Source organism: Protomyctophum parallelum (genome assembly GCF_964188405.1).
Source record: "Protomyctophum parallelum genome assembly, chromosome: 6".
In the NCBI taxonomy this organism is placed as follows: domain Eukaryota; kingdom Metazoa; phylum Chordata; class Actinopteri; order Myctophiformes; family Myctophidae; genus Protomyctophum; species Protomyctophum parallelum.
In genome coordinates this window covers 23,534,454-23,553,332 of record NC_139701.1, presented here as the reverse complement: position 1 = coordinate 23,553,332, position 18,879 = coordinate 23,534,454, and the positions used below count along the sequence as shown (strand labels likewise).

General features: G+C 44.2%; 1 protein-coding gene across 1 annotated transcript in view; it reads left to right on the top strand.

Annotated features, from left to right (window-relative positions):
• tgfbr3 (transforming growth factor, beta receptor III) overlaps window positions 1–18,879 on the top strand; it is a 98,239-nt gene that overhangs the window by 3,426 nt on the left and 75,934 nt on the right. The window contains exon 2 of the mRNA XM_083767637.1: window positions 4,927–5,068. Within this exon, the coding sequence (XP_083623763.1) occupies window positions 5,008–5,068 (61 nt within the window). The 5' untranslated portion in view covers window positions 4,927–5,007. The remainder of the gene's footprint in view (window positions 1–4,926; window positions 5,069–18,879) is intronic.

Sequence of the window (18,879 nt, the reverse complement as noted above, 5' to 3'; positions counted from 1 at the left end):
TATGTGATGGCACAGCTTTCACATTAAAGTGACCATACGTCTACCATAGAGACGACTCAAAGTAAAGCAAAGTTACCATGTTTACCCAGGGTAACTGGACTAAGCTCAAGAACTTGTTTACAGCCAGGCCCTGCACATAGAACATTTCATGGTAGGTGTTCAATGCCTTGCTCAAGGGCACTTCAACGGTGGTAATTTTAACGTGCCGGTCCGGGGATACGAACTAGCAACCTTCTGATATCAAGACTGCTCCACAAACCGTTCGGCCACCGCTGGTGTGGTCTGTGGAGTAGCCTACTTTCTAGGGTCTGTGTGTTTTGATGTATTTTCCAGATCGCTTTTCGAGCTAAATAGTTGCTCTGCTCAGGTGGTTAAGGTTGAGGAAAAGTCACATGAGGTGATTCGACTGCTAAAGTAGAAAATCCATGTAGTTTATTATTGTGTGCATTTATATCAGTTATGTCCTCTGCCTTATAACTGAACGTGGGTGTTGCAAATGGGTGAGATTGCACTTTATAGTTTGGGTGAACTTTGCTTTGATGTGGCCTTTGGCTCACATCAGAGAGCTCAACTCAGTTTACCTCCATTTAGTCCTGGGGTGAAGGTGGAGTGTATGGTGTGGGATGGTGGTGTGTGTGTGTGTGTGTGTGTGTGTGTGTGTGTGTGTGTGTGTGTGTTTGTGTGTGTGTGTGTGTGTGATGGGGTGGGGGGGAGCACAAATCAAACGAATGGCATTGGCTCTCCTTGACTAGCTGGAAGTGTAATATTTGTCGTGATCCTCCAAAATGACTTCCCAGGCCCCTGCAGCTGCCCCAGAGTGAAAGACTCTTTTGTCCTGTGCAGCTGCTTGTGCTACAGAGTGATGCACCTTGGTGCTTTGTGCATCTTGCTTCCCATGCATCCTCTACGGTTCACCTCAACTGAGTCAGGTCTGCATAGGGCTCCATCTGTTCCCCCCACTCACTTTGCTCTGTGCTCATATGTTGGCCAGAGAAGCCTTAACTCAGCATACATGTTAACAGATAAGCATGAGCAAATGTACAGTAGCACCACCGGTTCTCTCACTTTGTTCACATGCCTGTATTGAAGCAAGCCAATATTGCAAGCAATCCCATTTTGCTGGATAACATTAACTTTCATGTCCTACTGGGGATTCGAACCCAGGCATGTGTCACTTTTCAACCAGTACTGGTCCTACCAGATCACAGGATCTAAAATTCTCAATAAAAGAGCAGAGAGACCAAATGCAATGACAACGGTTGTGTTAGTTATATTTAAAATGTTAAACATACTCTACTCTACCATACAGATTGGTCAAAATAACTTAAGCCTTGTGTTGTACTTTTGTGCTACGGAAATAGCATGTTCGCAATGTTTGGAATGGTTTTGAAGAATCTCACCTATAATGACATGACCAAAATAGGGGTGCCAGTTTGAATAATTGATGAAGTGAATCTAATGAAATTGACTGGTCTAGTATTCTACATACAGTAGCATGTATAATACAGGCAAATGAGGGACCAATTTCACATTTAGAGACTGAAAAACACTGAGCTGGATAGCTGAACAAGGTAGCTCATGTCACAGTTCAACATGATAGTGGTGTTAATGCTTGTCAGAATCTAATTACTGTGTTCTGAAAGACTTTGTGTTGTTTTGTGGTTTTGTTGCACTACAGTTCTTAAACATGCTTTCATTTTGTGTAATCCTCATAATTTCCAGTTATGTAATGATGGGCACAGCTCATGATATGCTACAGTAGCTGTCAAGACTCAAGCACTGCACCAGTAACGGCCAAGCTACACCAGGCTTTTCTCGCCTGTTTACTCTAAACGCGCGGACCGTGCGTGCGTAAGCCAAATGCCCTGGCTACATCCATCTGTCAGACGCGCGGCAGGTTTGTGCGGGACCTTCCGGGAGGATATATAGATACGCGCGTATGGGGGCATACGCACGTATTTTAGAACCGATCCTATTTTTAGAGCACGCGTAGGATGGCCTGCGGTATCCGTGCGTCTGGTGTAGCTAGTATCATTGACATATATTTGGTCCTATCCAAACGCACTGTACGCGCGCAGTAAACGCGCGCAGTAAACACATACGCACGCGCACAAAATTGCCTGGTGTAGCTTGGCCGTTAAAGACAAAACGGGTCATGCTCAGGAATTACATGACCATAGAAGATTTAGGTCCAGTTGATTACTGGTCAGCATTGGCAGTCACTTTATGAAAGCAAATGACGTAATATTACGTACATTCTTGACTACACACATCAATAAATGATTAATTCAGACCATGAAGCTGCAATCTGAAATGTTCTGTATCTGTATGGTACAGTTTTATAATATAATCGCCACATTTGCAGTGGATGGAACTGGCCTGAGAAATGTAGACCCCGGTAGGTTTTGGGTAGGAGTCGTAGGACACCTACTGATTGACAAGTAGTAGGTCCCCTAACCAAATGGGGAAGCCATGGGGAAGGTTTATTGGCAGTGGTACAAAATTGGTCTCTCATGCAGTGCCGGAAGACCCGGCTTTTACTGTAAATTCTGGATAGGACAGCTTTAAGGTTGGTGAGGGTCCATTAAAACGACCGGATTAAGGTTGGTGAGGGATGCGCTGCTCCGTGCTTGTGGTTATGGTTAGGTTAGGGTTTGAGGTAGGTTGTCGTTCGGACCAATGGTAACACCGCCCTACTAGTAGTAGCCGGCGCTGTAAAACAAGCGTCCCATCAGTGATGTGATGATTCCTGCATTTCTTTGACAAATACTTTCTAAAAACTTGATTTAAGGCTGCATCGAAAACATCCGCTTGAAAACTTACATCTTCCGTATTTGACAAAAGGTTGAGACTGACTGTGGTTACTGTGGCTGGAATACTGGAATGAACAGCCTTGAAGATGTCATGTGACTCATGTCAGGAAACGTCAGATGTGTGCAACTTACAGTAATACATATTGACGTTTCTATCCATTTACTGAAAATGTAGACTTGGAGTCTACTTCTTGTCATTTGGTACACACAGCATGTCACTGTGGAATGAATATTTAATGCATTTGTTGTAAAAGCGGTCAGCAGAGAATTGCAGAGTAATCTGTGGTCTCTTCTGCCCTTTTTTTACCCTGCTGCAGTTCAGTCATCCCCATCTAGGAGGCACTTCCAACAGTTTGAGATACGCTTCAATTAATCCATTAAATCCATCAAATTTGGTCTTGTTAGAAACATTTCTGTGCTTCAAATGTGGATGAATACCACCTCATCGATCTTGATGCTTAACGACACAAACCCAGCCTTATTATTAGGGATGGAGCTTGTTAATTTTTATTGATAACGAGCACCTTATCGATCAGGCTTATCGAGCCGGGTTCTTATCGAGCCCAATATCGAGCAGTGTAGTGGGCCTAGGCAATAGACGAAAGGCAATTGACCTTTTTACCAATAAAATAATATTAACGAAACTGTTTACTGGTTGATATGTGTACCGTCACATTAAAAGTGAAATTTTGTTTACCTGGACAGCACTGGTTGGCAGGTATCAATACACTTTTAGACAGACATGTTTGTGCCAGCATGGATGATTACATTTATTTCCTGATCGCCTCTTGTCTTGATTGTTTAAACATGACGTCATGGGCCGCTATGCTCGATAACAGGCTTGATAAGCCCAAAGCTTATTGATAACGGGTACTCTACTACTCAATATGCTTGTTATCGGATTTTTCCGGGTATCTGTTATCGAGCTCCATCCCTACTCATTATTCTGAGGCGAATTCATTTGGCGGAAATATCAGATATACAGTAATACGCTCACAACGTGTCACGCTGTGATGCGTTGTGAGCTTGTAGATTGGCTATTTTCCGGAAACCTCTCAAAGTGTTACCACCTTGCACATTATGCATGTCTAACCTCATGTACTGTACCTTGCTGGTTTATGCTGTAGATATCTGATCTTCAAATTTGCATCTCCTTGTTTTTTAAAAACCCTCACCCACATTAATACAATTCTGATTCAAAGAAATTTCATGTGCAGGGAAATGAGCAGGAGGCCTAGTATAGACCCATGGGAGAAAATATAGGCTAGAATTTAATTTAATTTAATTAATTATTATTTTGCCTCATTTTCTTGGGTAACTGAGAAAAATTTGACCCTGGCCTCTATTTTAAAGGCAGACCCGCTATGTTTGTCATCCCCATGGCTTGCAGAGTGCATCTCTTCTTTCTGACATGGTGGTCAGTGTGGACCAGTCTGGTTAAGAGTTCAGCCAAGGTCATGGCGTTTAGCACGGTTGCACTAAGCTGCTTACTCAAGACCCCAGTGGAGGACCCAGTATTTCCTGACATTCTTAATTAAAGTCTGTTAAATAACGCGTGTCATGTTCAACAAGTGTTTCGCACCCAGCAAGCCAGCTCGCCATCCCATGCTCTCTCTGACCGGCTGTGGGCAAGGGAAGGTGTGTGCTGTATGCGGTGCTTTGAAGCTCGCGTGACGTCCAATTAGCCCTCCTAGTTTAATCCCCCGTTCTCCAGACCGCTGTCTCCCTTGTCTGACCTCATCAAGGCCATGGGGGGATATTATAAAGGCCCCAATTCCCTGCAGTTTGGTCATGCTAGTAGAACGGTACCACCCAGGGGTTCCATTTGCTGGGGGGATCCATGCCTCTGCTTTTGATATCCCCTGTCAGACTGAATTAAATATGCATTCACTTTTGGAAAATGTACACTCATTTATTTGATATTTATGTTTGATAAAAAACTCGATCTACAAACTTAATGCATTGGGAGCTTGGCATATTTTCACAATTTGTTATAGAGGAAGTATAGAGGCTTAAGTGGTTAAGAATATTTCCCCAACTCAGGATTTTGTTACAAATCGAACTCTGCTACCCACCATCCACTGACTCTTCCTTGTTGTGGTTCTCTTTGCAGCTGGCGAGTTGAGGCTGTATGCCCTTACACTGCTTCATACGAAGGTGTCATTGTGAAAACAAGGAGGTGGATAAATAGACGATGGCCGGAATGTGGAAACGCCCCTTGATGCTTCTTGCCATGTGTTGCCTGGCATCAGCAGGTAAGTTCTGTTTCTTTATGAGCTCAGAGAAAGGAGAGGCTCCATCATGTTCGCATGTTTGTATATTCATCTAAGCAAGTGAAATGCTTTCCTCACTGAGAGGAACAGCATGTCATTTTAGTTGCGCAGGGATAAACACACTCCAGTCTTCATAAGGCTGATCACTCCCATGTCAGTTTTGCATTACAGGCCCCATCGTGGTGTTTCTAGTATTGCCTGTTTTGTCAGGCAATCGCAAATTTCCCCACGCTATGGGATTTTCCGCTGTATCTCCCAGCATGCCTTTCTCCGCCCTAGACAAGAGTATTGTGGAGGGTGTGTGTGTGTGTGTGTGTGTGTGTGTGTGTGTGTGTGTGTGTGTGTGTGCGTGTGCGTGTGCGTGCTGTGGGGGGATTTTGCATTAAGAATGTGCTGACAGTTTAAATCTCACAGCGTGTCCACATGTATCTGCCAGATTGTAGAATATTTACACAACGGCAAAGACCCAATAATTTATTGATATTGGCAGGACAAACCAATCTGGGAGGGAGAAAGACTAAACTAAACAAGTAAACAGCTATGAAGATGCATGCAGAAAACCTGTGGTTGATTTGAGTCTGCAGTATATCACATTCATCTCACAGTGCATAGCAAATGCGCTTTGTTGTTTTAACCACGTAAGCCCTGCAGGACAAATTTATTGTTGAAAATGTTTGGTTAAAATAAAATGCCAAAAATATGAATGCCACTTTGAAAGTGCCAAAAGCGTGTACTGTTATGACCTAGAAAAGAAAAAACTAAAGATTGTTAATCTGGGGCACTGAGACCATCCTTCTTGTTATACAACTTCAAGTGACCCTGTCAAACAATGCATAGCCGTTGTGTGCAGGGGGGGGGGGGGGGGCTGCAGTCAATGGTGTGTAAACACAAGAAGGAGCTAAAGATGTATTATCTTATATTTTGATGGGCGTGCATTTTCTCAAAGCCTTCAGTTTGATCACCGCCTCTTAGCTATTATTCAAGTGATTATTTTTCTACTCTCTCTTTGGAGGTTCAAACCACATGTCGCTCAGCTCTCTATTACAGAAACAATAGCCGTGTACTGTAGGTAGCATCTACTTTGGTTCAAATTGCATTTCTACCACAATGCCTGGATCTCGAACACAATGAGCTTCTGCACAAACATTTCCACTGAACTCTTCCTTATAGAAAACGCCTGCCAGCATTGTTTTCTCCCGAGGGCCGGACGGCTGGCCGCAAGAGACTAGTATGTTTTCGCCCCCGTCAGCCTGTGTGTCCATCAGTCAGCTAATCTCCGGCACTAAATGATAAACTTGGCACATGCGCACACACTCCCAGTAGGCCAAGGAAGAACCTCTGCCCCAAATGTACACACCATGCAGGGTGCACACAAGATGACACATAATGTACGTATTCCCGAGTCTCCCCCTCACCTAACTCCATCAGGCCATTTGTCTGATTCCATTCTAATTGGCTATGACGGCTTCCGAATTTTCCTTAGGGGATTCTCCAGCGAAGTTGAAAACCAATGGACCCTTGCATGTCTGTATCTCCGTCTTCTCAGAGAGTGTACGAATGGAATATTGGACAACTTGGACCCACAACCATTTGTACACTCTCAGAGTTACATTTATTCTGAGAATCACTGGTTAAAGTTATTGGCTGCCCTAGTGTAGTGGTTAGAGCATATGCCTTTCATGCGGAAGGTTGTGGGTTCCAACCCTGCCTGAGGCCAACTTCAGCAACGGCATGCGGTTGCAACGGGTTCCTAATGCCAAATCAAATGGGTTCAGATCTGAGCCAAGTCTCCTCAGGAGGCGCGTCTGAAGCCTGTCCTGGATGAGGTATCCCGACGTAAAATAAAATATCATTGGTTTCAGTTATTGTCCACTGATCCATTTTAAGGTTAGAGAATATCATCTCATTTACATGTGGTGTTTACAAACCTCCTTGGTTACCACAGTAGTGGCATGCAGCATCACTGTGGCGTCTTTCACCTCTACTCCCTCTCTGTCTCTATGCTCTGTCGTCTGTGCCACATCATTTTGCAGCATCTGTGTAAACTTGCCAGGACAGTTCTTACGTAATGTTTAGATTTGTCTTCGCGCATCGTAATGCGATTCAGGATCGAGACTTCACCATAACTCTGAGAAGTCACACAAGAAGCACCTTGACATCCACCTTTCCTCTCCTTTTACTGTTCAAGTATGTGTCCTCTACTGCTTTCCTCTCCTTTTACTGTTCAAGTATGTGTCCTCTACTGCTTTCCTCTCCTTTTACTGTTTTGGCCTTTTCTGTGTGTGGCTCTATTGCTATTTTCCATATTATGCCTTTCCCCACCTCGCCAAATTTTCTGTTTTCTGAAGGATATATTATGGCCATTTAGTTTTTTAGTTTTTTGTGCAGACTTCAGGTTTCGCAATGAAATAAAGCCCTGTGAGGGAGCCGTGCCAGATATTAATTTGAGGCACTTGCCAAAAACAGCTCCGACAGGATGCTGGTTGTACTGCAGGCACAACGCTGAGCTGGTGGTTTGCTGAAGGCTGAAACGCACGCAGTGACGCGCACGCACGCACGCACGCACGCACGCACGCACGCACGCACGCACGCACGCACGCACGCACGCACGCACGCACGCACGCACGCACGCACGCACGCACGCACGCACGCACGCACGCACGCACGCACACACACACACACACACACACACACACACACAGTACACACACACACTGAGCGCAGAGACACTACTCCTGCCATGTATTTCCATAGTTTGTATTATCCTGCTGTGGCTCGATGAAGGAGAACACAATTGGTGAGGATCTCTCTTTAGTCATTGGAGCAGGAGTGCCAAATGCACATATAAAGCAAATAGTGTATATAGATAGTGATCTCACTCCTTTTCAAAGTCCAACCATATACAGGGTGACAGTGTCTGCCTTTTTCTTGAAAATCAGTTATTTTTGGCTAGTGTCAAAAAATGAACTATAAATTTGGCTTATAGATGCTTATCTTTCCTGTACAGAGCTCTTTTTTGCACTTGTGGTACCTTTAGTGGAAAACTCCACCACTTGGTACAGTACATTGCTCACTGATGCTTCAATATGCCAAAAAAGCTGTCGTTAATGCTTTCACCCACAGTTGAGCGAAAAGTTGGACTGTAAACTCTCATTGCTATCCGCAGGCCTTCCTTTCAGGCAATGGGGACTGCCAAAAACCCTGTTGTGCAACTGCTGTAACCCGAGAGGAGAGAGGAGGAGAGAGGCAGACAGACGTAGCAGAGGGTCGGTCGGTCCAAAAAGACACACTCCACACACGTACAGCATGCCAAGGTCCTCCCAGCGCGTTAAACCCAGATGTTGCCGCGTGATTCATGCGCGGAGTCAGAGCGGCACGGCACAGAGGCCGCGCGCTGCTGCTAGGGAGAGTGGTAGAGATGTTTACATAGCAACGGGAGTCCCGTGTGTCTCTAATTACAGATCTGCCCTCCCCCATGGCGAGCCCTTTATCTCAACAATCCCAGCGAGGAGAAGAGCGAGGAACCCAATGCCCTGCGTTGGTTTATAATTGAGCCGATGGTTACTCCGTTTTATTATCTGTGGTTAATGAAAGGCGATCTATATGTTGGTTTGTGGGTTTAGTTGATTTGGGATTTCTTAAAAGTGTGTTTTGGCTTGTGGTCAATTTAACCAATTTCTCATTCTGACACGGACACTCACTCACACTCACTTGCGCACACACACACACACACACACACTCACTTGTGCGCGCGTGCCGTGCACACACACACACACACACACACACACACACACACACACACACACACACACACACACACACACACAGGGGGAGTGGATCTATAGCATGGGACCTGTGGTGTCTGTAGATAAACAAGTCACATCACACATACCTCCCCAGCCTTGCAATAAGAACGCACATACGTCCCCTCCCTCTCCCTCCATAGTTCCAGTAAGCAGCCGTGTAAATAATTTCAGCCAGAGCCAGTAATGGGAGACAGCTGGGGTGATCCTGCATTTTCCATTGTGTTTCACTGGCTTATGAAAAGAAAAAAAAAAGAAAAAAACGCACACTGCTGGTGTTGGAGGGTGTGTGTGTGTGTGTGTGTGTGTGTGTGTGTGTGTGTGTGTGGGGGGGGGGGGGTAGCGTTAGAGAGTAATGTGGAGTGTGAGTGTTCATTGAAGAAACGGAGAGCCACAATAAATGAGTTGAACTCTCACTGGCACTATCCCTGATAAGAAGTTGGATATCCTGTTTGGGAGAGATTCTTGATGAATTCACTGGTGTCTGTCTTGTGCAATCACCAAGCAATAACCCTTTATAATGGATCAGTGCGACGCGTGACTGCGAAGCTTTTGTAATAATGGAGCTGTCTATTTGTGTAGGTATGTATGTCACTCTATCCAAATGTGCCCAGTGTCCACTAGAGCAGGGGTTCTCAACCTTTTCTTTTTTTGCAACTGAATGGCTGGAAATGTACACATAGTACATTAATAAGAATTCAGAATTTATTTATGATGTATAGGGGGGCGGGGTGGGGGTCGCGAGACATGGCCAAAGCATTTCCGGGGGTCCCCAGCCAAAAAGGTTGAGAACCCCTGCACTAGAGGGGGATAAAAATGGCAAATCAAACAACGCTCAACTATGCACAGCTCTATGTTATATCGGTCACACACATATCCGTAATTTGTGATCTAGGACTCGGCATAGTCATCTGACCTGTCATCTGTATTGTCTAGTTGCCTATTTTTTTGTTTTTCCAAGTAGATCCTAATTTTAACAACCACATCTGTTACCTACAGTACTGAAGAGGCGATAACTTGTGAGTGTGTAACTCTTAGCCTGCCTGGTGATGGTATATTATCTGTGAAAACAGTCTTAGCGTAGGACGCCAGCTGAAGGCTACCAGGTGGTTTCTTTCGTCAGGCCAGACCCTCTCGGGGCCTCACCTCCACCCCCACCATCCCCCCTCAGATAAGTTGTGCTGAAAGACTGTGTCCCGATGTCGGAACATTTGTTTGGAAAATAGTGGCATGCTTCCAATGACACTAGGCCGTCCTCGCTCGGTGCAATAAATAAGATTAGAGTAGTTTTTTATCTGAGCAGTGCGCGCACACACACTCGCGCGTGCGTGTGTACACACTAATGGGTACTGCAAAAAGTACGCACTCTGACAACGGGTATTGCATAACCGGAGAGGAGGGGCATGCGTTCCCAACAGGAATCGTTCCAAAACCAAAACCATTTTCCCCAAGAGCCAAATTATGTCTAGCTGCCGTGTGCACAAACCGCAAACCTTTTTTTATTTTATTAATTAATTCATGTTAGAATAGACCAAAGACCTATTTGACAGTTGCAGAAACATAATTGCCTTCCTTGATGCATCAACGAGCATCAGCTGGACACAGACACGCAACTCTCCTCTGCAGTAAAGTAACTGGAGTCTCATTTCCCTCCAAAAGCCCTTGAATATGATCGAAATTATGCACTTTTTTTTTTCTCAAACGCTTTTGTACTTGAACGAGGTGGATGTGGGTCTATATCGAAAAAACTGAAATGCGCAAATGGGGTATGGAAACACTTGCAGAATAGGTTTTGAATTAGAAAGCATTGGACTCACATTATATCGCTTTTGCACAGTTGAAAATAATAAATAAATGAAAAACATGCGATGGAGAGCCAGTGGAGTGAACGCAAGGTTCGTGGCTAGGGTGGGTGTGATGTGGACACATTTAGCTGGACAATTAGCTTCCTATTTTTGAAATGGCTTGATGAAATGCACTTTGTGATTATGGTAAGCTAAGCACACATTTCATATCACCTGTACCTGTAACTTTTACTACCCCCCAAAAAGAAAGAAAAAAATGGAAAAAGAAAAGAATAAGAGAAAAGAAATTGACAGAGGCTGGTGTGGGCCGGACAGTTGGTTCTCGCGGGCTGCAAATGGCACGCCTATTGGGGAACCCAATTTCCTTAAATTGGTCTTCTGTTGTCATTTCACTCCGCAGTTCTGTCCGTAACCATACTGTGCATTGTCTACGCAACGGTCTAGCCAACTCATTATTCCCCCTGCATTCTTTATTTATTAGCTTGTCTAGTAGAAGAGGCCATCCCTCCCAGGTCCTTTGTATGTGTTGATACATGAGGCAGAGTGGCATTTGACATGTCGTTCTTCTTTGCCCACCCCTCTCCAAGAAGACACGGAGCCCCAGTGGAATGCGTTCCCATTGAGTGTGTGTGAAACCACTGCATCTGCCCTGCCCTCTGTCACCTCTTCTCCTGCACACTGGGCTCTGAACATTGGCACAAAGGCCCAACATTGTTTGGCTCTTAACACACACTTGATGGCAACCCGCTGGTTCTCAAAAAAACTTTTTAGTTATTACGTTTAATGAGATTTATTTTGTCCCACCGTCAGACAAAAGAAATGCAAACAAAAACCTTATTCGATACCCTAAAGCATTCTATAACCTTTTTGGGGGGTGAGTAGAGTGTTATTTTAACTAATCTGTTGTTAATACAACATCTCCCTGCATTTCTATTAAGACATTTTGATCCTATGGTTGACAAGTGGTATTGCATGAAGTTCAACACGCAATGTATCCTCTGGATTTCTGTATGGCAGAAATGTGGGGTAGAAATTCAAAGTAAAACAAACTAAACGGATTGCAGCTTTAAACAATTCTTTGCGGTCTTAACTCCCAATGATGGATGTCAATGCTGGCAACTGTCAGCGATCATGTTTGTATGAATTGAATAGCAATTACATGTATTCCTTAACATTCTAATTCCATCCTAATGGGTGTGTTGGAGAATGAGTTAGCCCATGCTTATTATGATGTAATCTACTAATTTCTGCACAAATGTGCATTTCTATCACGATAACTTTGTCTCTATGCATCCATCCGTGTTTGTGTGTGTGTGTATACTTATATACTGTAAATGATTTCAAATGTTGTAACACTGAGAAAGCAACTGCAAGCATTTTAGACTTGTGACAGCTATTACCACTGTGACTCTTACCAGCATGTTGTGTTTTATGCTCCTTTAGGCATGTCGCAACATGATGCAGAACATACAAAAACATCTCAACTATCAATTCGTGGGAGTTTACAGTGTTAATTTTACCCTGAAGCCTGTTAGTGTTACTCAACCTTATAAGTTAGCTATAGGTATGTCCTTAAAGGGCCACTTCACCCCTTTTGCAACCAGATCTTATTTTAATGATGTTTGGGAGACAAGAAACACTTTCCTGGGGTTTTTTCTGTGGGTAAAGTGTTTTTAGATATTTCAGTATTTCAAAGTGTCCATGGACGTCACTCCATGATGTCATGGACACTGGTGCACTGCTCCTCCTTGTGGATAGGGAGAGGGCTGTCTTACGCTGTCTTATGTAGTCCAGGAAGTAAGTGAGCCCAGTATCCATGACATCAAGGACACTTGGAAATACTAAAATATCTAAAAACACATATTACGCGCATAAAAACCCCAGGAAAGTGTTTCTTGTCTCCCAAACATCATTAAAATAAGATCTGGTTGTAAAAGGGGTGAAGTGGCCCTTTACGGCTAATTAGGCTTGAGCAAGGTCTGTTATGTCCTTCCATGAGTGAAACTACTTTAACTACCGCACAACTACTGTATCATCTTTTCACTTTCTGTTGACATCTTTGACAGCCCCATAGACCAGTCAAGCGAGAGCCTGGGAATGAGGATCGAGTTCAGTTATTATACGGCCAATGGGCATATTGAACTCGATTTTCAACGCAATACTTTCGCCGCGATACTTGCATTGAAAAATAATAAACTCGGTTGTGCGTCCAAGAAGTTTAAATCAGGCTTTAGATTAGCTGGGGATTCACAGCTTGAATGAACAAGTGCTATTGAAGGCTTCAAGTGACATGGGAGGGAATGTCATGTATTAACCAGCCTGGCTGTTCATGGTAGGAAAAGGGGAAGAACATGAACAACAATGAGGACCGCCGGGAGGGCAGGTCATTCAGAAAAGAAGCCATACTGAGAAGAATCAGGGCAGGACAAGTGGCATTCGGCGTCCACACCCCCACTGGGTATGAATCAAGGTTAAGGGGCTGCATGCTCCCGAAACCCTGCCAGGCTGGAATAAAAGGCCGCACTCCTGTGGTTGATGGATGAGATGCCCTTGAAGTGTCAGTACATTCATTAGAGCATTCTCAGTGCCATGAGAGGCCCTCTTATTTCCCTTCCCAGTCTGACCAGTGGACGGAGAATTCGGGTAGGAGGACATGCTAGTTCTGTCAGCTAATATCACAGCTAAATATTTCAATGTTGGCCATATCACCACCTACTGTACATTATACCTACCCACTGTTTTCAAGGTTGGTTCCTACAGTATCTTGGGGCCCTTTAATCCTGCAGCGAGGAATACCATTAAAGCTACTGTAGATCCAAAATTCTTCAACCACATAATATTCACACTAATTTGCTTCAATTTACTGCCATTTTGAAATGGGATGTTCTACCCCTTGGCTTATACTCTGTGCACCGTCTAAAATACTGTTTCTCGTTGCTGTGTAGCCCCTATCCCTCGTGTTAGATGCAGGAATGGGGAATCTTTGCTTCCTGTCTGTGTTGACAGCGTTTTGCTCTTTTGATAGTGCACGACCAGAGAGCACATGTCAGCACCCATCAGTAGGGAAATATACTGTGATAATACAGGCTGTAAAATCTTCAGTCGTCATGTGCATACGTGTTCTGGTCAAGGTCTCCCAGCTGTCTCATTTTACACTGGCTCCCGTGTTCCTGGGGGAACGCAGCCATGTCAACCGTCTCTTCAAAGACCCTTTACTGATTTACTGTATGTCTGCGTTTAGGTAGACTAGAACCCACCTCCCAAACGTTGGTTCTCTGTTCACCCTTGTTCAATATGCTGTTCATAATTGGTCATGGTCCGAGATGTTTTACCAACAGGTGCTGACTGCAGAGATGTTTTTAGAGCTGCTGAATAGAAACCGGTCTCCTTGGCTTTACCACAAGAATCACTCACTTCCACACCTCTCTTCTCTCAGATCTGAGCCATCTTTATTAAACAAAGACATAAAGATTGCAACTGATATCAGAGTGTGCTGCAGGAGCTTACTTGGTTGCGCAACACCGGTTGTCAACTAAACATACTAAACATACTGTACATCTACTGTACATCTAATGTACTCTGAGAAATGGTACTGATGTGATTATTTCAGTCTTTAGTCAATGGGTTGATTGTTGCTGCAATATAGTTTATTGTTTAAGCACCTGTTAGGGTGCTCTGCAACTGAACAAAGCTTTGCTTGTGTAACCATCCTCACATTTGCTCCCTAACTCGACTAGACAAGGTCTCAGCCAGTGTCCCTCAAGCTAGGGTTTCTTTCTATTTCGTGCCAGCCAACAACTAACCGGGGATTAATTTGTCATTGTGGAGTATTTGGGTGATGCTTGGCTGTAGACAGGTTTGTGGGACATTTGGCCTTGGATTTCACGCTTTGATGGGAAAGTTTATGACTTCCCTGATGGAGTTCAGGGCAACCGGGCTACCAACAGAACCCCCCCCCCCCCACCCCCACGCCCCCTTCATCCCATTCCAACAACCTCCTCTTTTCCAATTTTACTGCTCTGGATTGCTTCATGATGAATCCTTTTCATAGGCAGTCCAATGAATACGACTCACTCTATCCCAATGAAAGGCTTTATTCACTTCCTGTATTTGTGGCCCATGGCTTGAGGGTGAGTGAGTTACAGCAGTAACAACACTGCAGGGCTAGTGATTCTTTAGTCCAAAGCCCCTTGGAAAAACACAAGCAGGCAGAATATTGTGCTCCTGAAAGTGTGTTTGCGTGGCCCATGGTCCATGGGAATCTTGCCCTGCAGTCGAGAACTCAGAAGAGTGCAGGATTGATTTAATCCCCTGGTTCATATGAGGATGCCTCCATTTGGAAAGCAGACATATTGACACAGACAACAGTCCTATGAATCCCCCCTGTCTCCTACTTGCCTTTGCTGTAATCAATCCCACCTTATGATGTCTCTGCAAACTTGAACAGGCTTATTCAAACTCCTTTTCTTTACGAACAACTTTATACTGTGATTTTCAATACACAAGGCCATGTTTTTGTGAAATAAGAGTTGTGTCGATTTGAAGAAATCATATTTTTGTTTAGTTTTACTGAAAGATGCTGGGAACTAGAAACACACTGGGGGAAGGGCCTGTTTGTTTGTCTTCGGAAATGGCTTTGTGGGAATATCAGATTTGTTCCTAACTGGCACATGGGCTGACATCACTTCCTGTACCCAGACCCTTGGCATCGTGCCAGACTTGAAGGGCAGCAAAGTAAATGTCTTCTATTTCCTCACCTTTCTGTCTGTAATTGTTTTGTCAAATGTCGCCCTCATAAATAGTATAATATACAGTACAGTAGGTCTGCTGATAGGCAGTTTGTGAAGCTGCCCAGAAAGCAACTAATTCTAATGAAACATATTCAAAAGCCCCTCTAGGGTCACCCTGGGCCATTCCTGAATCATTGTGATGTTTAGTTTATACAGCTGAAGGATCTTGTGGTTGTGATATTCCTAGAAACCAGGCCAGGCCTGGAAATAGCATGTGGTCTGAGGAAAGGCGAGAAAAAGAACAGGGGACTCATCTGCACAGTAAACTTTCTCTGACCTCAGTTCATTATACATACAGTTCTTATACACAATTGTTTTTTATCTCTGGGTAGATGATGATCAACTGTTTGACCGTAACAACAAAATCCATATTGTTATTTTTGCACTTGAATTTCACAGAAGCAGCAACACAGTCTTTTCAGTAGTAGGAAGCTGATGACGAATATAAAGTATATAGTGGCGAGTGACATCACTGCCTGCACCTTAGTGTGTTTAAATATGTCAGAAGCGGGTTGGCATCCACAGTATTTATACAGTCTCACCTCTCCTTAAATAACATTTGGGTTTACTATATTCACTTCCTCTCTTTCCACTCGCCCTGCCATCGGCAAACCCACATGCATTTTCCGAATAATTCGAAAGCGATTAAAAGCAATCAGGATCCTTCAATAGAAAATATATTTCACATGTGCTGTAATGCCATATCTTGTAATGCCATATCCAGTGTTGCTGTTAGAATCAATCTGTGTATATTCAGTGATAACCGTTAAAAGAAGCATAACGAGAATAATAAATGCTGCGGTGGTATTAAGGTACAAGGGACAACAATGAGTATCTTGGAGAAACACAACTAGACACTAATGTATATTGTTTACATTATAATGAATATATATGCAAACTGCTGTGGGCAATTTAGTCAAGGATCTCCACTGCACTTCTGATTTTGGCTTGATTTAATTTTTACAGTATACTATCGGTTCAAATTCCAGAAAATGCACCAGATACTAGTTTTTTGCAATTAAGTCTTACTTTAGTATATTGTATTAAGTCTTACTTTAGTATATTGTATATGCCCTCCGCCACAGTCTGAGCAGGATTCTCTGCAGTAACGAGACTTACTCATATAGGTCAGTCTGTAATTTTCTGACAGAGTGCCTCCCACTAATTTCTCACTTTCCCTCTGAAAACCACAAAGGCACATGCGGTTATTAACCTGTGACGTTTGACAATCATAGGCCATCTGTTCAGAACCATCTCTGATATTGTGCAGGCCTAATTCCTCCAAGACAGTCAATTAAATGGCTCCTGCCCACTGTCTCATGCTTAAAGACAGACAGTCCTGTCCTTTGAAACGTCCTCCTAATTTTCTCTGTCATGCTCATTCATTTTGTTGTGACCGTGGCTTGTTCAAGTTGCCCAGTTTCGAGACTCTAAAGTTAAAATATTCATTCATAATAAAGGTTTGACTGATATCTATTTAAGTACAGAAACTAAATGACTCTTCATGCTCACTTTAACACATTAGGCAAGAGGCAAGTTTACAGCGCACACACACACACACACACACACACACACACACACACACACACACACACACACACACACACACACACACACACACACACACACACACACACACACACACACACACACACACACACACACATACACACACGCACAGTACTTCTCAAGTTAATGAGGAATCGTTGACAATGTTAAAATTGTCTTTGCTGTTTGAGTTAGCCTCTTCACAGAGACAGAGCTGTGTTTATCCTCACTGGGTCCTGCTCCTCTCACTGTGTCAGACTCTCCTGCAGTGCTGTGCCTCCTCGGCGGGGATGATGGGATGTTGATGTTGAGTCTGTCCAGGCAGATCAGGAGCACGCTGTCTGGCCAGGCACACAGGTGTACTTTCTGTCCCACGCTCTGCACTGCACCCCTTCTGGGCCTGCTCTACTCTCCATGCCTAAGGAGTTCATCGCTGAAAAGATCCAGAGAAGAGACAGAAAGACACAATCCAATGAGAACTAAATCCCCCTCATCCAGCCCCCCTCGCTGGGAAATGTTTACCTGATTTGAGTAGTCTAAAAGGCAGCCCCAGGGTTCAACGTTAAAGCTGAACTTTTGTAGAACCCAGGGTTGTATAAGACCAAACCTTTATTTTTTTCCTTCTGTGCTCTACAAAGCAGAAGTAGCAATTCCATTCATTCACTCATTTCATGGTGAAACACATCTCAAAAGCACACTTTTAGAACATTAACGCACTGACACAAAGCAGAGTCCTGGACTGGCACATCCATCCATCCATCCATCCATCCATCCATCTTCAACCGCTTATCCGTAGTTCATGGGTCGTGAGGGCAACAGCTCCACCAGAGAGCTCCAGACTTCCTTCTCCAGAGCAACATTAGTGACTTCCTCCTGGGGGATCCAGAGACGTTCCAAGGCCAGTGAGTCGATGTAATCCCTCATTCTGCGCCTTGGTCTGCCCCGGGTTCTCCTCCCATTGGGACGTGCATCGAGGACCTCCCTAGGGAGACGCCCGAGAGGTATCCTAACCAGATGCCCGAACCACCTAAGCTGTCTCCTTTCCAGGCACATCACCTTGATAAAGTGAAATGACTATTTGTGTTACAGGCTAGGAAGTTCTTAAAAATCACACCTGTGTGAAGTGTGTGATGCAACTCCGTGAAGGGGTCCCCGGGGGGTCCCCGGAAATTCCAGGCCCACAGGACCACAGCCAGGGGGCCGGGCCGATTCCGCCGAGCCGCCCCACGTCCGAAAAGGTTGAGAAATTACAGAGTTAAGGTGGTTGCACACCGGGCACGTTTTTCCGAATTCGCACCCGGTGTGTGGAGACATTTACCGTGTGGGGGTCCCTCTACTGTACCCTCACACCCAAAATCTAATTCCGTTGATATGTGCGTTTGTGTGTGTGTTAGGTTGCGCACAGGTGGTGAAAAACAACCATGCTGTTTTCGTGCTCAGACCCAGGCACCCAGCCAGCCACCCAGCCAGCCAGCCACACACATAGCTCCGTAAGGGAGTGGTTGCACCACTCAAAACTGTATTGGTATAATGCAAGCTCTGCTAGCAGTAGATGAAATATGCCAGACAGGCAAGACAGCTAGCTACAGTATATCTACAACCCAAGGTTCTAGAAAAGTTCAACATCAATTTAAAATGAGTCACACTGCACAATCTTGAGTGTGCACTGTGCAGTTAAACTCTCCTTTCATTCAACTCGCCATTTCTACTCGATAATTTATCTAGCAATTATTCAACTTCATTGATTTTTTTCCAGGTATTTCTAGCTAGATTACATTGCAGCTTGTATTCTAAGCTTTCTTTCCGCTGCCAGAAGAGGGTTTTAAATTCATTGGAGAGATTACTAT